The sequence below is a fragment of the Orbicella franksi genome, chromosome 7 (assembly GCF_964199315.1).
Source record: "Orbicella franksi chromosome 7, jaOrbFran1.1, whole genome shotgun sequence".
NCBI lineage: Eukaryota > Metazoa > Cnidaria > Anthozoa > Scleractinia > Merulinidae > Orbicella > Orbicella franksi.
In genome coordinates, this window is record NC_138151.1 from 18,330,581 (window position 1) to 18,351,324 (window position 20,744).

A 20,744-nucleotide genomic window follows, 5' to 3' on the forward strand; every position below is an offset into this window, starting at 1 on the left:
CGCGTCTTCTTGACCCCCAGTGAATTCCTGGTGTGGCAACTAAGCCCAGCTCAGGGTGTCGGCCATGAGAAGCAAAGTTCCTCTTTTGTAGGTAACTTCAAATTCGTATCTTTGCAGCCTCAGCAGCATACGCTGTAGCCTCTTTGGGGCATTGAGAAGACTCTTTTTGAAAATTGCTTCTAGTGGCTTGTGGTCTGTCTCCACCAATACTTTCCTACCATAAAGGTAAGTTTTGAACTTTTCCATGCCGAATACTATGGCGAGCAGTTCCTTCTCAATTTGGGCATACTGAACCTCTGTGGGAGTCACGGATCTGGATGCAAATGCAACAGGTTGGCCGTTCTGCATTAAACATGCACCCAGGCCATGCATGGAAGCATCACACTGTAGGACCGGTTCTGTGTTTGGGTTGAAGTACTTCAGGACCAGTGTACTAGAGATAATCCTCTTTGCTTCGTTTAGGGCAACACCATGAACTTGTTCGTCCCAGAGAAATTCTGTGTCACTCTTGATGAGGTCACGAAGTGGAGTAATAATTTCTGACAGCTTGGGAGCAAACTTCTGTAAGTAATTCATCATTCCCAGGAAACGTGGGACACCCTGTTTGTCAGACGGTACCAGCATCTCTCTGACTGCTTTAACTTTCTCGGCGTCTGGCTTGAGCCCGTCTGGAGAGAGCACATGACCCATATAAGAAACTTCTTTTTTTCGTAGCTGTAACTTCCCGCTGTTTAGCTTTATGCCTTTGTCCCTGCACCGTTCTAAGAGTCCAGTGAGGTTCTTGTCATGATCTCTTGTAGCTTGTTCATCTGTTGCTCCACAGCCAAACACAAGAATGTCGTCAGTGCTTGGTCAAGTCTGTGCTGGAATTCTTCAGGAGCAGGTGAGATGCCAAATGGCATTCTTAGCCATTGATACCTTCCCCAGGGAGTACCAAATGTAGTTGCATAACTGCTTTCTTCATCGAGGGTTACATGCCAGAACCCATTTTGTGCATCTAACACTGTGAAGCATCTTGCATTTGAGTGGTTGGGGAGCACATCTTCAATTGTTGGTAGAGGATAATGATTTCGTTTAGGGGCTAGGTTGAGTGGCTTGGGATCCACGCACAGTCGGATGTTGCCATTCTTCTTCATGGTGATGACAGTTGCAGATATCCAGGCGGTGGGGACATTCACTGGGGTGACAATGTTACGGGTTTCCAAGCGGTCTTGCTCTTCTCTAAGCTTCTCTTTGATTGTGATTGGCACTTTTCTTGTGGGAAGTTGTACTGGTGGTGCTGTTGGGTCAATCTCAAGGTGTAGGTCACCCTCTAGCTTGCCATCCCCATTGAATACGTCTGCAAACTCTTTCAATATGCACTCTTTTGTTAGAGTAGGTAAGTCTCTGGCTTTGTTCTGTAATGACGCCTGTGTCTGAACTGATAAGATGTTTTCGTTAATCACTGAGATGAGATTCATTTGCTCGCTAACTCGCAGACCCAGCAGCGGCTTGCAGTTGCCCTTCACCACTACAAACTCCACGCTGTATTTCTTGCCCTTTTTTGGATTCACAACTCTGACTCGTTTCTTGCCAAGGGGCTTCTCTGTTTTGTTGTACATGATGAGGGTTACTTCTGTGTTGTCTAGAAGGGGCACACTGTCTTCTCCATATGGCTGTTTGAATGTTTCTTCTGGTAGAATGTTCACCGTGGCCCCAGTATCCAGCTGAAATTGCACTTGTTGGTCATTAAGTACCATGGTAGCAAATAGTTTATCCTTTCGATACTGATTCTCGACAGCACACACTCACTCCTTCACATCTACACTAGCAACATATTCGTCAGAGTCTGAGTCCTCCACTGCGTATACAGGCTTGCGGCTGCACCTAGAAGGTGGAAACTTGACAGGTGGTTTGGCCTTCGCAGGGGTCTTTGCTTTGCACGGAACGGCAAAGTGGTTTCGCATGCCACAAGATGAGCAGGTCTTGCCCCATGCTGGGCACTTCAATTTGTTCCAAGCATGTGTTTTGGTACAGAATTTGCATTGATTCTCTCTCTCAATAGTGGGATCAGGCTTCTTGTCACGGGACAGTTGTAGAGCATGGACTTCCTCTTGATTAATTTCCTTCAGTTGCTGGCTTGTAGTTTTGTACGACCTACAAAATGTCAATACAGTCTTTCAAGGTGAGTTTGGATACCTGAAGAAGCTTCTTGCGGGCTTGATTGTCTTTTACACCAATGACAATCCGATCTCTGATGAGGCTATCCTCCAAAATGCCAAAGTTGCACGTTTTTGCCAAAGTCCGAAGTGCTGTGACGTAAACGTCCACGGATTCGTTCAGCTCTTGGTCTCTCTTGTTGAATTTATATCTCTCGTAAATCTCATTGGTCTCTCCAGTGCAGTAGCTCTGTAGCTTTTGGAGAATGACGTCGATATCATTTTTCTGTTCTTCGCTTTCAAAGTCTAAACCATTGTAGACATCTAGAACATTGGACCCGATACAGGTGAGTAGAGGGGCGGTTCTAAGCGATTTATTTACATCAGGATGCTCAGGATCTGTAAGCCGTCCAGCGATCTCATAATTATTCCAGGCTCGGTGAAATTTCTTCCAGTTAGTCGCTAGGTTGCTGCTGAGCGCTAATTTTGACGGTAATGGAATATTTATTGGGATTTGTACTAGTCTTGGCTGCTCGAGAGTTCCAGATGCCTGGGCCGTTGCGCCGCTTTCGACTTTGGGCTTCAGTGGCATGTTTCATCGGGCGAAGATTCTTTCGCGGAGAAATTTCCTCAGAAAACAAAAAAACAACCCGCAGTAATTTTTTCTGTCGGTAGAAGCCAAGTAGACGCTTTCACAACTTGCAGTTGAGTCCAGAAATGTCAAATTAAATCTTGCAAATCGGCTCAATCGATCAATTCGCCACGTGGTTTAAAACAGATCTTCCAATAACTCACGTTCTCGTGGACTTGCGGCCAGTTCGTCAACGACAGCAGAAAGAGGCGATGCGTCTCCACTTCTGACACCATGTAACGTTGTCCAAAGAAACAGCTCCAATGATAAAGGGCACAGAAGTTCCAGATAAACACAACACTATTTATTGAAGTCTTTGTTGAGCGTACAACGAAGATGCGAGCAACATACGGGGCTTTAGTGACAAACCCATGCCCAGGGCCTGGTGCTAATCATGCATAAATAAACATTGTTACACTCCTGTTCAGTTGTAATTTTGCGCCTAGTTTTCGACTATAAACTAGTGACGGAATAAAAATGTCAATTTTTCGTTGTCTTAATTACTATGTAAATTTCAGATAATGTGTACTCACAGCATCTGTTGGCCAAGTATCAACCTACACTATGGGTTGCCATCTTGACCAAGTTTTGGTAACAGCTAAGCGCACTGAATGCGTGAGCTAAGTGCACTGAACACCCCCTCAATCACACTTCACTTACCTCACCACTGACAAATCGCTGACAAATCGCTGACGAATTCCACCCTGCTGACGTGATTTTGAGGATGGCGTCATCTTCACCACTTTGAGCCCCCAGGCCCAAAGTGGTGAAATTTTGATGACGTCACAATTTCTCGAACTTTTATTGGCAGCCATTTTGAAAAAGGGGCTTGGCTAGGACACTTGGGACCTTCTTATACTACTCCATTTAGTAACCTTGTAGCAGAATAACGTTAAGTGTATTACAGTCCGTTTTGCATTTTCTAAAAGCTAAAGATACAAACAGTTGTCTGAAATAACAGTAGAAACACTTTCTCATGGGAACTCGAGAAAGTAAATTTCAAAGTTCAGAGAAATTGTCTGGTAAAACACAGGTAAAATTTTATCATCAGTTTCATTTGACCTGTACTTTCAAGTGTTTCACATATTAACTTCAAAATTTGTTTTGTACATTCAGTGTTGTTAGAAATGATTTCTTTTGAGAAGATATTTAACACAGTCACACAGAAGTTTCCAATACAATGTAAATGATCTTGGTAAAGTGTTTTTGTCCACTTGTTACTCAAACTTTTGATAGATTCCTTCTTAACACCTAAGCTTAAGTATATATCTGAACTGAACGTCTTTAATCTGCATTTGTAAATGGCAACAAGATAAGTTCTGCCAAAACATCACGTTATAGCATTTACTTCTCTTTTAAATTGTTTTCTTTGTAACCGTGTCTCTTTTGGGAATTGAGGGACAAAAGAAACTTGAAAAATTTGTAATTTTGTCGTGAAAGCCCCGGAGCCATGCTAGAATATTGATATATTGAACCTGGCCAAATACCTGCCCATTTTGTCAAACACGTCCATTTACACAAACAGGAAGCATTATTTGACTAAAGGATAAAGTATACAGAAGACGTTCTAAGTAAATGATTCTTCATAATATGTCCCTGAATCTCCAAAACCCTAATACATTTGAGACTTGTCATGTCATGTCACATGGCGATCGACATAAGCAATGGCTTACCTCTCCAGAAACACTTTCTCGATGTTCATGCCTGCTCACAGGCCAGTTCAGAATCTTAACAACGAACTAAAGTACTGATAGGTACTTTCACACCGTATCAAATTGGGAAAAGCTCAACATTTGCAAAAAATTGACACCTTGAAGAATCCAATATGGTGGACAGAGCTCCAAGGAGTATGGTAATTTTTTGCTTGCACAAATTTGCATGTACAAATATGACACCAAACTTAGAAATGGAGCCCATTTTACAACTCATGTGCCATACTGTGCATAAGTAAAAAATTCCTTGCTTGATAGAAGGAGTCTCTTGCAAGATCCACTTGCACATGAGACTTGCATGCATGTTACAGCATAGCTCAGGTGTTGTTAATTAGAGGTTACAGGTGTAATACAGTCAAGCCTCTGCTAACCGCCACCACCCTACAACTGCCACCTCTCTACAGTGGCCACTTTTTTTCATCCCGGCAGATGGTCCAAACATTTACTCTTATTTTAACCTCTCTATAGCTACAACGGCCACCTATCCACAGCAGCAACATCCACTAAAGTGCATCCCAACTGCAAAAATAACCTCTCCACAACAGCCAGTTAATCAACGACTGATGAGTGGTGTATACAAAACCCCATTTTATATTGTAAACCATTACCAAAACTTGATCCGTACCACGCATAGTTGGTCTCTGCTTCTGTTTGTTTTCTATTTTACTGATATATTTTGATTGTGTTAGGTATTTTTATGCTACAATAAGAAATTATTATTATAAAAATGTTGTACCCCAGGAAAAAAACAGGTGTCATTTTACACCCCTACCTCCCCATAATGGCCGCCTCTCTATAATGGCCACTTTCGAATTTTTCTGTAGAGAGGTTTGACTGTACTTTAATTTAAGGGCAATAATTGGAGCATACATGAGCTAAACAAAGCAGGGTGCATATGTGTGTCATAGTTTTGATTTCAATACATCAGGTTGATTCATTTACTTTTCAGCTGTTTGCAAGGGAAAAAAGTGTGGCTTTCGCAAGGTTTGTACTAAAGGGAATGATGGTTTTCCTTTCTGCACCTGCCCTCAAGCTTGTAGTGGTTACAAGCATAAGCCAGTATGTGGATACTCTAATGGAAAGCAATTCAACAATGAGTGTGAACTGCACAAAGAGGAGTGTGCTTCTGCTAAAACCATAGGAGTCATGGCAGGACCTTGTAAAAGTAAGCTGAAAGTCCCTGTGATTCTGTTTTCACAAATTATGAAATCATTATTTGCTACTGTTTTTCTATTTATTTACAAAAGATTTTTTTCACTTACAATTAATTCTTGTTGGTAAGAGATTTATTTATAGATTTATAGTCTTGCATTGATAATATATCAGTAAGCTGATGTACCATTGTTAGTAAGGATGATATATGTGATAGCTAATTAAGTAAATTAAATAACAAGTACATAATCTTGCAGCAAGTTTAATTAATTTAATGGCTATTTTTTTTGGCATTATAAAAAAATAGCAGGAAAGTGTTCGCTGCAGTGAAGTGCATGTAATTCCTTTCAATTTGCTTACCTGGTGCCCATGTCAGAGTCTAATGTATTGAAATAACGGATCAGTTGGATATTAATTTTTTCAACTTCAACTGTGATGCCACAGTAAATTGCAGGCAGTTTGTCTTGTGTTTGGTTTCTTTTGCCTTCCTCTTCTACATTTGCATGTACCCTGCAACCTTTGACATTTTCACTTTGAAACATTTGTCCTATGCTTTAAAATTGACCTGGTGTATAGTGAACAAAACATTGTGATCAGAGTGTTAGGCCCATTCTAATCACGGCACGTAGCTAACACACTTGGTTGCATGATGATTGCAACAGCACAGTGTATCCTGCACTTCTGTGAAAGCTGCTTTCACATTGATTTTCTTTTGTTTGGTAATGTTGTTTTTATCTGTTCTTCCATTAATTTTACTGTTGTATATGCTTCTTTGTACCTAAATGTAGAATTATGTTGATCATTGTGCATCAAGAAAATACTGAAGAAGAAAAAAATCAGTGGAAAAAAAAACAGTGACCTAAAATTAAGATCTGGCAACCAAAATTTTGGGATGAGTCTCCCCGTCAGTTGGCTCCTTAATTATTGAAAAAAAGTTAATTTGAGCCCTGGAGTGCCTCCTAGATGCCACCTGCGGTCCATTCATAACAAACCTGTTCTGCACTGACATGGTCAGCAGTCCACTTCAAATTGCCCACATCCATTGTGGAAAACCCTGCATCATTCTTGATATTAGTTTCCTCCACGGCTCCAGTCTGTCAACAGTGGTATCCCTTCTGACACCTACCTCAATGAGCCCTTCACTTTATGGTTACCCTATGGTATCGGTGCATGCATCCACATCATCTGTCTTTAAGGGACTGATTTGCACCTCTTCAAGATGGACTTACCAGTAAGTCGGGCTTACCATCAACACTGTATCAACCCTTGTGACCTTCACCTGCAAGGTTATCATCACCAAGATTACCCATACATGTACTTTGACTTAGCTCTGCCTTTTGGTCTTTGTTCTTCAGCCATGATGTGTCAATGCTGTGACCTACTTGTTCCACACTCTCTAATAGAGCTGTACCAATTATATCGACAATTTCAGTGGTGCAGAGACTCCAGACAAGTCCACCACAGCCCTCAATGCTCTTGGTGACCTTTTCCTCTCCCTCGGTCTTCAATCATCCCTAGATAAGGACTGTCCACCGACCACTGCTATGGTCTTCCTTGGTATCCACCTGGACACCCTCACCATATCCATGTCATCACACCAGAACACCATCAAGAGCTCCTCCTTCATTGTTCCTCAGTAATTTCTCTCCCTTGCATTTCACGCCATGACTTACAATCAGTGCTAGGGGATTGTCCTTCATTACAACCTGTGTTCACCATTTTCAAGTTGTCAACCTTTTCAACACACTTCACACTTACCAGGACTCTTGCCTCTGCTTTGTTTCTGACGGCAAGTCAGACCTTGGCAGATGGTGCCATTTCCCGCCACTCTACAATGATCCCTGGCACATCTCCACTGATGCTGGCAACACTGGCACTGGTGGCTGTTTCAACATTGAATACATCCTCGCCCCATTCTTGGGACCCATCCTTCCCTGTTCTGGTCACAACATTAGCATCCCGTAACTCTTGTCTATCATTATCTATCATTTTGACACCAATAGGCTTTTCACGAACCCTTTGGACAGCACCTTTCATGAAACCCAATTCAAGGAGCTGACTGGGCACACCCCCGTTGCTCACATGGCTTTTCCTCTCAGATGTTTTTCCTCTCAGATGTTTGTTTAAAACATCTCTTAGGAACAGCAACCCACCAGAAATGTCCTATCACACCCACTATACTCCTGAAAATACAGTGTCATCTGGATACCAACCTTCCTTTTTACTCCATAATTTGGGGGTTATTGTGCACCGCTTTCTTTTCTTTCCTTTGCAAATCAAATTTGACAGTCACCCCGACCACTTCCTTTGACCTTGGCCACCATGTTACTCACCAAGGGGTTGAGTTCACTGTGTCCAGAGCATTTCTTCGCATTCGTTGGAAGAAAACTCTACAAGACAAGGAGGGCGTCCTCCTTGTTCTGCTTTCCAGCATTCTAGGTTCCATGCTCTTTCCCTCGTCTGCCGTCCTAAACTTCTTTACGCTAATCCCAGCTTCATCAGCAGCACTTTGTTGTGCCTTTCAGCCACGTTTGGCTGCCATCCTATCACCTTCTCCACCTTAAGTCACTGCCTAAAATGCCTTATCTCAATCAGTGTCCTCAATCCTTCTCACTAATCTCCTCACAGCTTTTGTCATGGTTGTGCAATGTTTGCCTTCCACTGTGGCATTCTAGAGCACCTCATAAAGCTACAAGCTGACTGCCAATCTGTGCATACCTGGCTCTCCCACTGGTGTTCTGCACCCAGGACCCAGATTGCAAATGTCATGGTGGCAGGTTTATTTTCAACACAACTTAACTGAACAGTGCACAGTTTTGTATGCAATTTCGGGACATTAATCTTTTATGCAAGCTTTATTAGATGTCTTCTTTTCACCTTTTTTTAAATTTTTTTTTTCACAAAGGTTCTATTGCATTTTGGGCTATTTTGGGCTTTGATTCTTATTAAACAACAATATTTCAGCACAAATGCGTGTCTTCATTGATTGTTAAATAACTGTATTTTGATCAAGGATCAAATAGGATAATTATTACTTGATCTATTACATCAGACCTTTGGGGTCTTAGATTTCCTCACATCATGCTCTGTCTCTACAACCACCAGCAACCTCTCTCTACATTGGGGATTTGACAACATTATTTCAGCCCAAATGCATGTCTTTATTGATTGTTTTGAAAGAATTGTTGGGCCTTACATCTATAAAATCTCAGCTGATGAATTAAAGGTCCTTCCGGTCTGGTTTGTGAAAAGTTGTGCTATGCATTTTTGATGAACATTATGCGGTCATTTCATTTGAATCAACTGATTTTTTTTTTTAAGTAATCTGTTATTGCCAATCATAGTTTTCAAAAAGAGGAGAAGTCGAAGGCCTCTGTTTTCAAAACCAGTGTGATTGAAATGAATTTATTCATTTAAATAATTATATCATATGTTCTTATTTGTAGAGTGTTTTGATGGTACAAAGACATACTCATTTGGTGAGAAAAGAACACGAAAAAACTCATGCGAACAGTGGTAAGTTGATATAGTGCTATTTAACAATTATTCGCCTCAGACCCAGTGAAAATTGGTGAATATTCACCGAGACCAAGTCAAGATGACTATTCACCAATGCTCACTGAGCCTGAGGTGAATAATTGTTTTAGCATAATTTTCAGAGGTGAATATCAAGGACTGCAGAAAAATGGACTAAAACATACAAACACAGAAGTAAAATTTGTTTGTTTGCATACAGGTACGCAGCTGTTATTTAATTAATAAGCTTACATGTACATCAATTAAGAATCAGTTTACCAACGCTTTTACCGGTTGGTAAAATGCAGTTAATGGCACATGACACCCCTTGAGGGTTAGGCTGTTTTCATTCATCATGCAATCCAGTAGCATAAACAGTAGTACCAAACTGTGGACAGGTGCACAAAAACAAACCTTCAGCTTCAAACGTACGACTGCGTCTGCAGCCCAATGTCCTAACAGAACAGACTGATACGGAGAACCTCAGTTCCGACGAAGAAGGACGGTCAGACATTGACTCAGCTGTCCGAGAACTGTTTGAGGACTTTGAGCCACAAGTCTTCCAGGATACAGTGTTTTTGCCCGCTCAGATTTCGGACATCCAGGAGACCCTGTTGACCTTGGTTAACGAAGTTTTGCAGGTCTTTAACAATCAGGAGGCCCAAGCACATTTCTTGGACAATCTTCATGCTCCTAGTCCTCGCACTCTGAACACAGCAATTCCTCTGGGCCTGCATCATCCTCTGGAAAAAAGCCTTAAAGACAAAATACTCCGTGGTGAGTATATTGACTTTTATTTGTTACTGCCCAACTTTGCGTATCGCTCTCAGGCCCCTGCCCTGCAGTCACACCATGAGGACTCATCCCCAGGCTCCCAGCGGTCCCCGCTAACTCTGGTTAAAAGGAGAAAGCCAGTGATTGACACACGCTTGTACTGTCTATGTGCTAATGATCGTCACAGTCTCATACGTGTGCCTTAGAATTAATCCAATACCAACAAACTATCAGCAAAGCAGTCAATAAGTTTAAGGGCCTAGCCTGGGTTACCTACGACGAACAGTTGAGACACCACGTTGCCTACGACCTTTCAAAAGCCTGGGAAAAAATCAATCGTGAACTCTGGACAATCACCTTCTCTGGCCTAGCTAAGCCACCTTGTTCTGTGTGCTCTAGCCTGTACCATCAGGTGGAGATCATCCCAACCAGGACCCAAGCAGAAAACCTCACCACCAAGCCCTTGTCTGCTTTGACTACAACAAACAATCTGGCTGTCAACCCCATTCCTGCCATTTTCTGCACAGTTGCCATTGCTGTGGCTCAGGTAACCATGCCCAGTTCAACTGCTCTGGTCCCAAACAGTCTGGAAGCATCAACAGACCAGCCAACCGCAGCAATCACAGCAAGAAATAATGTGGAGCAGTGCCAGCTGGACTACAACCCTACAGTATCCACCCTGCTTAATGTAGATAAATTAGCACTTGAATCACTTAATCACTCTAATAGCCCTTTTGTTAACAATTTAATCAATGTCCTCTGGTATGGTACTCACATTGGTAACTTTGACCCCACAAAACACAGGTGTTGTGTAATTTGATATCAGCCTCTCAACATCTTGACGTCATTTCTGGGAACTTAAATAAGGAAGTTTAGTTGGAGAGAATTGCAGGTCCCTTTCCCTCCTTGCCCCTACCTAACTTGCAGTGTCATCCCATACACGTAGTCCCAAAAAAGCACTCTGTTGAATGATGTACTATGTATCATTTTACCCTGAAGGGGATAGTATAAACGGCCACATCCCAAAGGACCATTATTCATTGCAGTATGCTTGTGTCGATGACGTGATCACCATACTGCGGTCTCTGGATCCTGGGAGTTTTATGGCCAAAACAGACTTGAACAAGGAATTTTCCAGGGATATCCAAATGTGGAAAGAATTTCTTGCTGAATGGAATGGGCAATCTTTCTTCCTTGATTCCTTTGTTACCTCTTCCCCTGACCTGCAGCTATATGCCGATGCAGCTAGTACAATTGGGTCTGGAAGCTTTTTCAATGGTAAATGGTTCCAGGGCAGGTGGCTCTCTCATTTACTCATTAACAGGACAAAAAGGGCAAGTATTGAATAGCAAGAACTCTTCCATATTATTGTTGCCTGTGCACTGTTGTACCCGCACTTTTCTGGCAAACGCCTTCAACTCTGGTGTGATAATCAGAGTGTTGTTGGTGTTATTAACTTGGGTCATTCCAAAGCCCCTAGGGTCATGGATCTGGTTTGTTTCTTGGTACTTATTTCTATGAGGCATGATTTCATGGTTAGGGCTCATCACGTTCCCTGGGCGAACAACGAGATAGCTGATGCCCTGTCCTGTTTTCAGGTTCAGTGATTCAGGGAACTCACTCCTGGTGCTGGCCAGACCCCCTGCACCATCCTGCCTTCCTTCATGACCCTCTGAAAGATGAAATTGTTAAGTATGCCAACTGGGCCTTGGCGTGAAACATGAACCGCACGTACACCTGTGGGGAGAAGTGTTTCATTCAGTTTTGTCTCAAGAACAGACTAACAACACCGACAGGTGACATTCTCCCAGCTTCAGAGAGAGCTCTTGTCTCTTTTGCTTCCTATTTGGCCTGGACAGTTTGCCATGGTACAATTAAGACTTATTTAGCAGCTGTGTGCAATCTCTGCATTATTTCTGGCTACAAAGACCCCTTGAGGGCACAGCTCCTCCTAAAAAAAATTTTAAGGGGAATTCTCTGTTATCAAAGGTCTCCTCGTATATGGAGACAACCAGTCACTCCGGGTGCACTATTAGCTATTCGCTCCCTCTTTCTTAGTTGGCTGGGGCCAAGGGATTTCTCCATGATATGGGCTGTCTTTCGTAGGTGCAGCAAGTTTACCCATTCAGGGGTACACAGTTTCAGTTCTAAGTTTAGTCTTACCAAGGAATGTGTTACTTTTTGTCCCTGTCTGGCCTGCCCACAGGGCTTGCTTGTTGCCCTCAAGTCTTCAAAAACAGATAGTTCTAGGGCAGGGCCAATCCCTCATCATTGCCTGTCGTCCTTCTTTGTTGTGCCCTGTCTCACCAATGCAACAATGTTTTCTCCTAGCCAAACCATGTTCGGGGCCATTGTTACATTTCCAGTTGAGTTGTTGCCACACCCAGTTCTCTGTCACACACTTACCTCAGGATTCTGCAAGAAGCCAAGAGCCTTAAGGGTCACAGTTTTCATATAGGTGGCATGCACTGCCATATTTGCAGGCCTACCAGACTGGTTAATTGAGGTGTTAGGTTGCTGGTAGTCAGATTGTTACCAGATTTATATACGCACTCCAGAATCCGTGTTACTTTCTGTCGCTCCAAAAATGGCTAGTGTCTCGGTCAATTTTCTTTAGTTGTGGCCTTGCTTTGGGGGGATGCAAGCCTTGCATGGATCTGTAGTGGTTAAGTCTGCGTAGCGACTTTCCCCAAGCTTTGGCATTGCTTGTATCTTGCCATCTCATATCCTGGCCTTTATCTTGTCTGATCCAGTCTGTGCTGGAGATAAGAAAGGCTCTGCCAATACTCTTGTTCTATTCCCACGTTAGTGGGTGAATAAGTGGGGCTTTTAGTTTGTGCACCTATCATGAAGTCGCATCAAATCTGCCACAGGGCTGTGTCCCCCTCAATTATGCCATGTTGTTTGCGTATTTTGTTGTGTTACCTTTTACCTGGTTGCGTTACATTCTACACTTAGTTTGAATAGCGGAATAGTGACATTAATAACACTTTTACTGGTTGGTAAAATGCAGTTAATAGAAAATGACACCCCTTGAGGGCTACAATAGCTGTTTTTGTTTGTCACACAATCCAGTAGGATAAACAGTAGTACAATACTCAATGCATATGCTCAGTTCATGAATGAACGTTCCCTTTTTCCAGCAGTGAGCACAAACACTATTCATGTCTGTATTTTAGTCTCTATCTCACCGTGTACTCTAGTGAAATATCACCTCGATTGGCCCATACATTTATTAGCCCCATTCATTGCTAACAAGCTCACCACGTTGCGTCTATTTAGTTCATAGTACAGCTGTACCTATTGGTTGAACTTTGAGACACTGTCTTGCCATATAAATCTCAATATGCTGTCACAGGGCATTACCCTGGCAGCTTGCTCAAGAGTACACAGTTTGTAACAATTTAGTCTTAAAATTTCCCACCCTCCCTCCCTTGGAGAAAGAATTTCATTTGTTATTTGCCAATAAACTGGGTCACTCCTTATGTTTCAATTAAGTCTGTGTAGCAACTTACCCCAAGGTTTGGCATTGCTTGTGTCTTACCATCTTATAACCTATAATTGCTTAATATTGTTCAAAATGAAGCAGAAAAACGCTTAGATCCCCAAATGATTTTGCCTGTTTTATTTGATAGCACATGTTTTCATGGAGAATGGAAATGTCGTACTACAGCTCCATGCCAACAGCCAAAGTCAAGAAGTTGCTCAGTTGCTGTGGATTCTTTGGGCAGAACACTTCAGTCAGACTGTCCTAAAGGCTATTGGTGCAAAGTTCAGATTCCAGGAATCCCAGAGGCCAATATTCCAGAAGTAGCTGTGTGCACACCTGAACATCCAACAAGTATGTTGACACAAGTGATGAAACTACAAATTTAAATCTGTATTAAGATTATGTAGTGTTGCTATATATTATTACAAGTTGTCCCACATTAGAAAGCCTCAAAAACTAAAAACTACAATACTATAAGACTGTAATAGAATGGTAGTTAGACATCAAAAACTAGCACCTTTAGAAAACTTAGACCTCACTTGACTTAAAGCTCATGAGACCTTGCATGCATAACTGTCTGAAATGTTTGATATTGCATAAGAAAAATTGTAGTTTTAATGCCAAATTTGTAAGCCAGGACTGGTTCCCATTAGGTGTTTGTGTAACAGTAGTATTAGGGGTTTCAACAAAATTTCACGTTGGCAGCTGGTTTGAGTAGTGTAGTCAACTGTGTCAACAAGCTAGGGGTTGTTTAGCTCCTCATTCTAGGGGGTCTTGGGGCATGCCCCATGTGAAGAGACCAGTCTGAAATAATTTGAATATGTGTTTTTTCAATTTTGCATATCCTATCTATGAGAGGTAAATTAAAACCTTCCTGAAAGATTTGTTTATACACACAAGAATGCATATTAACAGTAAACCTTTGGGGAGTTTGACTGAGTGCATGTATAGAGACTTGAAGATTGTCATATAAACACTGCAAATACTAATCAAAGGAATGGCATTATTACAAAATGATCTTCTTCAAAATTAACACCTTATGTCTAATTGTCAGGATCTTGCTTTTTTAGATATTGAAGGAGGGAGTGCTTCTTTGACTGGATCAGTGTCACCAACTTCACAATTAGAAGGTGATCTTACAGTAAAACTTAAACCTGTGGCCAACTAAAATATGTCTGGAATGTTCACTGTGTTATAACCAATCACAAGTGAGATCTTCAGACACCACAGAAACCACAGAAAAGGGATAAACCCATTGGTCATGAAACAAATATGTTGTGTTTTAAAATACATCCTCTGTCTTTGTTAGACAGGAAGTTAGATAATTACTGTCTCATCTTATTTAAACTCTAGGGAAGAGGGTTTGGGTGATTTTTAACACACAAAAAAACTATTTTCACAAGCTAATACAATGCACCAGCATGATAGATTGGTGAATGATTGATGTGGATGAGGCAAGACGCAATGAAGAATATTATTGAAAATGCAAATCTTGCTATAAATTTCTGTAATATGTCAATTGAGGTCAAATTTATTTGGGAAGGAATAGCGAAAATTGGGGTGTTTACTGTTAACCACATCATTCCAACATTAACAAACATTTGAATTTATATTATCAGAAATCTTTTCAGTGTCGTTCGGTCACCAAACCAGATGGTTTGCCAAAGTAAATCAAGTGACAGCTAGTATAGTTCCACCAAAGTTGAAAGCAAGGTTTATGTTACCAGAAGCTAATGCATGCCAAATTGACCATCGTGTCGCTTGAGTAGCTGTTGCATTGGCTTGTACCGTATACTGGATGTGGCTCTCCATATTAAGGAATAGCAGTTATTTAGACTTTCAGTAATATCTTAAGACAAGGTTGCATCTTGGGACGAAGCGAAAACTAAAAACCAGTAAATCCCCATCTCCCTGTGGTTTCTGTGGTGTTCTGTGGCTTGTAATTCGTTACGACACAATAAACATTCCAGACATATTTTATCACAGTTCTATAAACTTGACAGTAAACAACAGGGACATACCAATTCATCTTCAAGCTTACCCATTTGCCATGTGTAAGTAAAATTACTTTTCTTGCTGCAATTATGAAACAGTCAAACCTCACTCTTGTGGACACTGCATTGACCACAGAAAGCATCTATGTTAACAAGTTTTGCCTGTCAAGTGGGTTAATTTAACAGAAAGTGCATTACACCTTTGCCTCTCACTCTGTTGAGAGGCAAATGCACCTTTAACATTGAACATAAGCTTCACTAGTGTTAGTGCTGCCATACGCTCAATGGTATTGACAGCTCTTTCAAGGGCACCACTCTCTTCTTTGAAGTTAACATTTGTGCAATATATCAATCCTCTAACAGTCAATTAGGCTTTTAATCCAATCTTCCACACCCTTCTTTACCCCTCCCCTAGCTCTTGTCCCAACTGCACTTTTGATACAGGTCTCTTGGAATATCACTGTGCCACTCACTGTTGCTGGACTGATTAGTCCCATGGAGTCATAGACTCCTGCTGAGTCTACTGGTATAACTCTATGCCTGCCCATGATGTCACTGACAGAATTATCAACTCAGAAGGAATTCAACAACTTTGCTACAAACCTTGGGTCAGATATTTCATACTGTTTGACATTATGACGTGGCATTCAGTAAAAAAGGGGATACATTCAGTCCAAATACAACTCTGCAAAACCTGTAAGCAACAACTTGAGACAAATCAAGGGGTTTCTCCACCCACAAGAAGTGCAGGCAATCTCCATCCTGTGGGTCAACTTCCACATTTAAAATGGCCTTTTCAGTATCCCCTATCAGGACCACTCTATTTTCCCTGAATTGAGGCAAAATGTTATAAAGCAAGAGGGTCAGAGAGGGTTCAATGTGCAAACAATCATTCCAACATGCGACACTCTTACTGTCTTTCAAAGAAGCATCATATACCACTCTTGCCTTGGTAGTAGTGGAATCCTTGCAAAAAACTGCTTGGTGACGCAAGTAATGAATCCTGGGGGCCTTTTCCAACTCTGCTATCTTTTCTATCACCCCACCTCATAGCTGCTCTTCTATGATGTCCGCATACTCTTTGAGAATCTCAGGATCCTTCCCTAGTCTTCACATCTGAGTTTTACGACGACACAAACTGGTTCCATAATTACTGGGAAGTTCGGGAAAATGCTCCTTCCAAGGCAAGCAGACAGAGTATCTGGTCCCATTGAATGAGATGCTATTTTCAAATGACTCAAGAACCTGGTCAGTAATCTCTCTAATTTCTGGTGTCTCCAGATCCCATAATTGTTTGAACATCTTCTACATTTTCTTGCTCGTCAAGAAAGCTTGCAATGAAATTTATGTGGACAAAGTGTACATCACTGCATGTGTCATGGCCTTTCAGGGGTCCTGCACCCCAACTCTCTTTCCACAGCAACAGGTTCGTGAAACTTGCCCCTGATTGTACACCTTTTTGAAAATGCTACAATAAGTCTGCCCCGATTAGTACTTCTATAACCATCTCATCGCTTCCCTTATTCACATCAGAGAATCATAGCCCTTTCAATTTGGGGAAATCAGATTTAGCTAATTCCATGTGAGTATTTGGTATACTAGCTATTTCTGGAACTACATATGCCTCCATATTAATGAACGTGTCCCCCCACTGTGAGACCCACTTTGACTTGGACGACATCCCTTAGCTTCATATTCCTTGAACATTGCCCAAATGTACTTATTGCAAGCTAGTATTGCCTGGCAACAGAAAGCCACGCAAGCAAAGCAACTCTTGCTGTGACAAATGAATGATGGTTGCCAGCATCAAACAAAACTCTAACCCTTTGTGGCTGATCCTCCCCAGAGGTGACTGCATGGTCAGTCTGTGGGGCTACATGATCTCCCACACCCATGTGAAAACTACTGGGACTAGCGGTGGCAAACTTAACTACAATTTTCTTACATGCACATAACGGCTCCCACTTTCTTACAATTCTCAGATGTATGTCTTCTAAGAAAAGATGTGCAGTTCTCTATTTCCTGCTTTGTGTGAAATGTGTTGCTGTCCTTCCTGTTTTGCATATTTCCACCTGGGGCTGTAGTAATGGTCTTCCCCCAGTTCCAACTGTTCCCTCACTTCCAACCTTAAAAACGCATTTAGCAACTCCTCCATTGAGCAGTTGAGAAACTTGGCACCCCTCCTGATTTACAGGCGATATGTTTCAGGCAATTTTTGTAAAACAGCGGGAACCACCACAGCTGCAAAGGTGTTTTTGTTCACTCTGAGAGCCTTAAGACCTCTGATTTAAAATGAGACCCGCAACATATAATTTCCTCAAATATGCTGTATCCTTGTTGTTAAACACTGGTGCTAAATTTAGCTAATCATTCATAGGGGCTCACTGTATGGCAATTTCCTTTCCATACTTTTTCTTCAAAACATAACTCCAGCCATATAATTTGCTGATGTCAAAGAGAATCCCACAATGGTTGATCTGGCTCGTTCAATTACTAAACTTTGCAAGAAAGTGAATTTCTTGACAGCTGTGAGGCTTTCATTTTGGTCAATGGTGCTTTCAAGAGCATCCCAAAATCGTCCTGTTAAATTTCTTTACTTCAAGCTTGGGGAGTCTTGCCTTTGTCTTGTTTTGCTGAGGGTTTAATTCTGAAACACCTGCAACATGTTGTCGCAAGGAAACGTAGCATTAATAGATGCCCTAGCTGAGGGCCATGTTGCGCGATACTGATTATTAATGCAACAATGTTGCATTAAAAATCGGTGATAAAAATCAGCTTTGGGTAACATCACCTTAAACAAGCCCTTGAATTTGCAGTCCTTGCAAATTGAAGTGTTTGATTATGCAATATGCATTGTTTTTTTTTTTTTGAACTAAGAATATAGTGCCATGCTACAACATATTGGTGTCATGCTATGCAAGTCTACACAGGAGAGCCAGTGTTACGAGTATCGTTGTAGAGCAGGGTTGTTTCCAGACAGAACTCAGGATCGCCGGTAACAGCAACAAACTAATTTATTTCTGTAAGATAACTTCGTGAATTTACAGCACTAAGCTTGTTCAAATTTGAATCAATTTCCCTCACAGAAGAAACGCTCGCTCTAATATACATGAGGCTTAAAGTTCTAGAAACTTCTATTACAAGCTAAATTAAGTAGTTTGACACAGTTTCTAATCTGAGTAATTACATAAGGATTAGAATGTTCTGGAATGTTCTTATACAAATTGGTCACGGCTGAATGACTTGCAGTTCTAGATTGTTCTAGAAATTGACTTAGACAATTTTTCGTAACATAATCCCCTCTTTGAGAAGAAATTTACAAAATTTCTGCATAACAACGAAAAATCGTCTATGTGGATAGGCAGTATACACTTCTTCCAGCAATAAGCTTACTCCAGCACACGACTTAGGTAATCAGCTCCCACGTTGTCTGATCCCTTAATAGCTTCTACTTTCATATTGTAACTCTGTAAGAACATAGCCCACCGCATCAACTGGTTGTTAGTGAACTTTGCACTGTTCATATACTTAAGAGGCTCGTGATCGGTCTGTAGTACAAAGCGCACACCATACAGATGCATATGGAATCTCTTGATACCCCACGTGACTGCCAGGCACTCTTTCTCTATCGTAGAATAATTAAGCTCTGCGTCACTCAACTTCTTACTTGCGTAACAGATAGGAAACAATTTGCCCCCATGGTCTTGCATCAGAACTGCACCGATCCCATAGTCTGAAGCGTCCGTTTTGAGAACAAAGGTCTTTTCAGGATCCGGTAATCACAAGATTGGATCACTAGTGAGAAGGATCTTGATGGTTTGATAGGCTTTCTCCTGGGCGTCACCCCACTCCACTTAACTTGGTTGACCCTTTCGTGTAAGGTCAGAAAGGGAAGCTGCAACAGCGGCGAAGTTTGGGATGAAATCTTGGTAATATCCTGCCAGTCCCATAACGGAACAAACCTGCTTCTTGGTTGTTGGTCTCAGAGCTTTTCTGATTTTGACGACATTATCCTCATGGAGACCAATTAAACCCTGCTGCAATTGATGGCTGAGGAAATCAATGCTGTCAACACCAAAGATACACTTGCTCAGTCTAATCGTCATGCTGGCTTGAGCTAAGCACCTAAACAGCTCTCGGAGGATCTTAAGTGCTCCTCCCATGTACAGGTGTGGACCAGGATATCATCCCAGGAAAACTCGACATTCTTCATGCCTTTGAGCAATTTCTTCATTCCACGCTTCAGCGTAGCCGCAGAATTCACCATGCCGAAAGGGATCTTCAGAAACTCAGGAACCATCTGGGGTAACAAAGGCCGTCTTAGGAATATCTATTTCCGGTATTGTAACTTGCCAGTATCCTTTGCTAAGATCGATCTTCGAAAAGAACTTGTCTCCATTGACCTTCTAAAGCAAGTCAACAGCTGCTGGCATGGGTTCGGGATCGAAGACGGTTAGCTTGTTGAGCTTTCGGTAGTCCACATACACTCTGTTGCTACCATCTTTTTTCTTTACAACCACCACCAGGGAGGCGTAGGGAGAATTAGACTCTCTGATAACTCCCATCTTCATCATGTCATGTATATCGTTCTTCAGAGATTCCCTCGTACTATACGGGACAGGGTACGGCTTAGACCTGACGGGCTCATTGGATGTGAGGTTGATGTGATGCTGCACAAGGTTCGTGGTTCCAGGAGCCTCGGTGAATAGGCTTGAAAACTCTTGCGCCAAGTCTAGAAATTCTGCTCGCTCAGTTTCGTTAAGGCCAGGGCCAGTCTTTTCATCTGCAGTGGATTCCTTTGCCACATATCCACCAATCTCTAGGAAGCCAGTATCATCATCATCTGGATCCAATTCTAGTTCACTCAGCTCACCACTGCTAGACACTGTAGCTGCAGCCTCTCCAAGTTTCTCTTCTTGCTCGATGTACACCTTTAAAAGGTTAGCATGGTAGACCTTCAGCTTGTCTTTCACTCTCACCTTGTAATCGTTGATACCTACTACAGCACTAACTTCATAGGGACCTTTCCACTGCATCAGCAACTTGTTATGATCAGTCGGCAGCAACACAAGGACCTTATCTCCTGGGTGAAACTTTCCCACTTCGGTCTTGCGGTCATAGTAGTGTTTTCCTTTCTGCTGGGCTTTCTGCAATTCTTCATGGGCAATTTTCAAGGTGTCCTCCAGCTTTTCTCGTAACTCAAAGACATACTGGTAGCTATTCTTCACCTCCGGAGCCTCTACTTCTTTTGTCCACGGCTCTTTGAGAATGTACATGAGACCTCTTACAGCTCTCCCCTAAAGAAGTTCGAATGAAGGGAATCCTGTAGATTCCTGG

At 41.9% G+C, this 20,744-nt stretch overlaps 1 protein-coding gene and 1 pseudogene across 3 annotated transcripts in view; one reads left to right on the plus strand and one right to left on the minus strand.

Annotated features, from left to right (window-relative positions):
- The window catches only part of LOC145491920 (cysteine-rich motor neuron 1 protein-like), a 77,888-nt gene that overhangs the window by 15,814 nt on the left and 41,330 nt on the right, over nucleotides 1–20,744 (plus strand). For all 3 annotated transcript variants that reach the window (XM_081471218.1, XM_081471221.1, XM_081471219.1), the window contains exons 3-6: nucleotides 5,431–5,646; nucleotides 9,080–9,149; nucleotides 13,559–13,764; nucleotides 14,484–14,543. In XM_081471218.1, the coding sequence (XP_081327344.1) occupies nucleotides 5,431–5,646; nucleotides 9,080–9,149; nucleotides 13,559–13,764; nucleotides 14,484–14,543 (552 nt within the window). The remainder of the gene's footprint in view (nucleotides 1–5,430; nucleotides 5,647–9,079; nucleotides 9,150–13,558; nucleotides 13,765–14,483; nucleotides 14,544–20,744) is intronic.
- Nucleotides 1,788–3,816, minus strand: LOC145491925 (uncharacterized; annotated as a pseudogene).